Source organism: Musca vetustissima, unplaced genomic scaffold, assembly GCF_032173495.1.
Source record: "Musca vetustissima isolate MV318-11 ecotype Yass unplaced genomic scaffold, APGP_CSIRO_Mvet_v1 utg91404, whole genome shotgun sequence".
In the NCBI taxonomy this organism is placed as follows: domain Eukaryota; kingdom Metazoa; phylum Arthropoda; class Insecta; order Diptera; family Muscidae; genus Musca; species Musca vetustissima.
Window position 1 is genome coordinate 1 of NW_026886017.1, and position 1,211 is coordinate 1,211.

General features: G+C 37.2%; 1 protein-coding gene across 1 annotated transcript; it reads left to right on the plus strand.

Annotated features, from left to right (window-relative positions):
- Positions 1 to 447: 447 nt before the first annotated feature.
- Positions 448 to 969, plus strand: LOC133333463 (lipase 3-like; the record flags this gene model as incomplete). The annotated part of the gene is made up of 2 exons (XM_061541781.1): positions 448 to 504; positions 561 to 969. Coding segments are annotated over exons 1-2 (466 nt in total), but the record flags the coding sequence as incomplete, so codon positions are not given.
- Positions 970 to 1,211: the final 242 nt, after the last annotated feature.

The window sequence follows — 1,211 nt, forward strand, 5'->3', positions numbered from 1 at the left end:
GCCGGGTTTGATGTTTGGCTGGCCAATGCTCGAGGCAATAATTATTCCCAAAAACATATGTCTATGTCACCCTATTCCGTGGATTATTGGGCATTTGCCCTTGATGAGATCGGGTTAATCGACTTGCCTACAAACATGGAGTATGTATTTCAAATGGCAAATCGCACCAGACTTCATTATATTGGCTATTCACAAGGTGCCGCAGTATTTATGATGTTACTCTCCTCAATGCCCGGCTATAGTGGAAAAATTCAATCTTCCCATCTCATGGGACCACCGGTTTTTATGTGTCACATACGTACACCCTTGGTAAAATTTCTTTCGCAATTTCTTGGTGAACCGGGAGGTGCAGCAGTTGAACTATTTGGTACATTTCCCAGTCAGGCTTTTACATCGCTTCTCCGATATTTAGGTTACATATTTTGTATACCGAAACAAAATCAAATTATGTGTAAGGATCTTTCGAATTTCTTTAGTGGTTGGGGTTCGACATATCTTAATATGGTAAGGCGTAAAATATGTAATTAATGCAACCTAATTAATACTTTCTCAACTTTTAGACCCTACTGCCAGATATTCTACTTAGCACTCCCGCCGATGGTTCCAATCGTCAGTTTAATCATTTTTTGCAATTTGTTAAAACTTGTGAATTTAAAGCGTATGATTTTGGCCCCGAGGGAAATATGTTGAAGTATGGCACAGTGAAACCTCCGTTGTATGATTTGAAAGCCATTAACACTGAACAACCCATGGAAATGTATTTTTCCGATAATGATAATATGGCATCGTTGGAAAATGTGAAACAGTTGTACGATGTCCTGGGGCAAGGCTGCAATTGGAATCGTCTTAAACTTGACAAATTTAATCATTTTGATTTTGCATTGGCCACAAATGTTGGCGATGTTATCAATCAGTGTTTGGTAGCTAAAATGCAAAAATACGAAGGTCTCCCTTTCGATGCGGAACATTGTAAATATTTTAGAAATAAAGCATTTTGAAAAGACAAAATTTGAAAATGTGTATATTATTTCTGACGTCTCATCTCTGGCCATCTTAGGGCAGGTCATTGACACAACCGAAAACAAAGGCAATATTTGTAAACATGTTATACAATGCGAAAGAACTTGTTTTTTTGCGAACATAAACTATTGAGAACCGCGAAGATATTGAAACACATATTTTGTTTATCAAACTTTTATTGATAAGTGTGA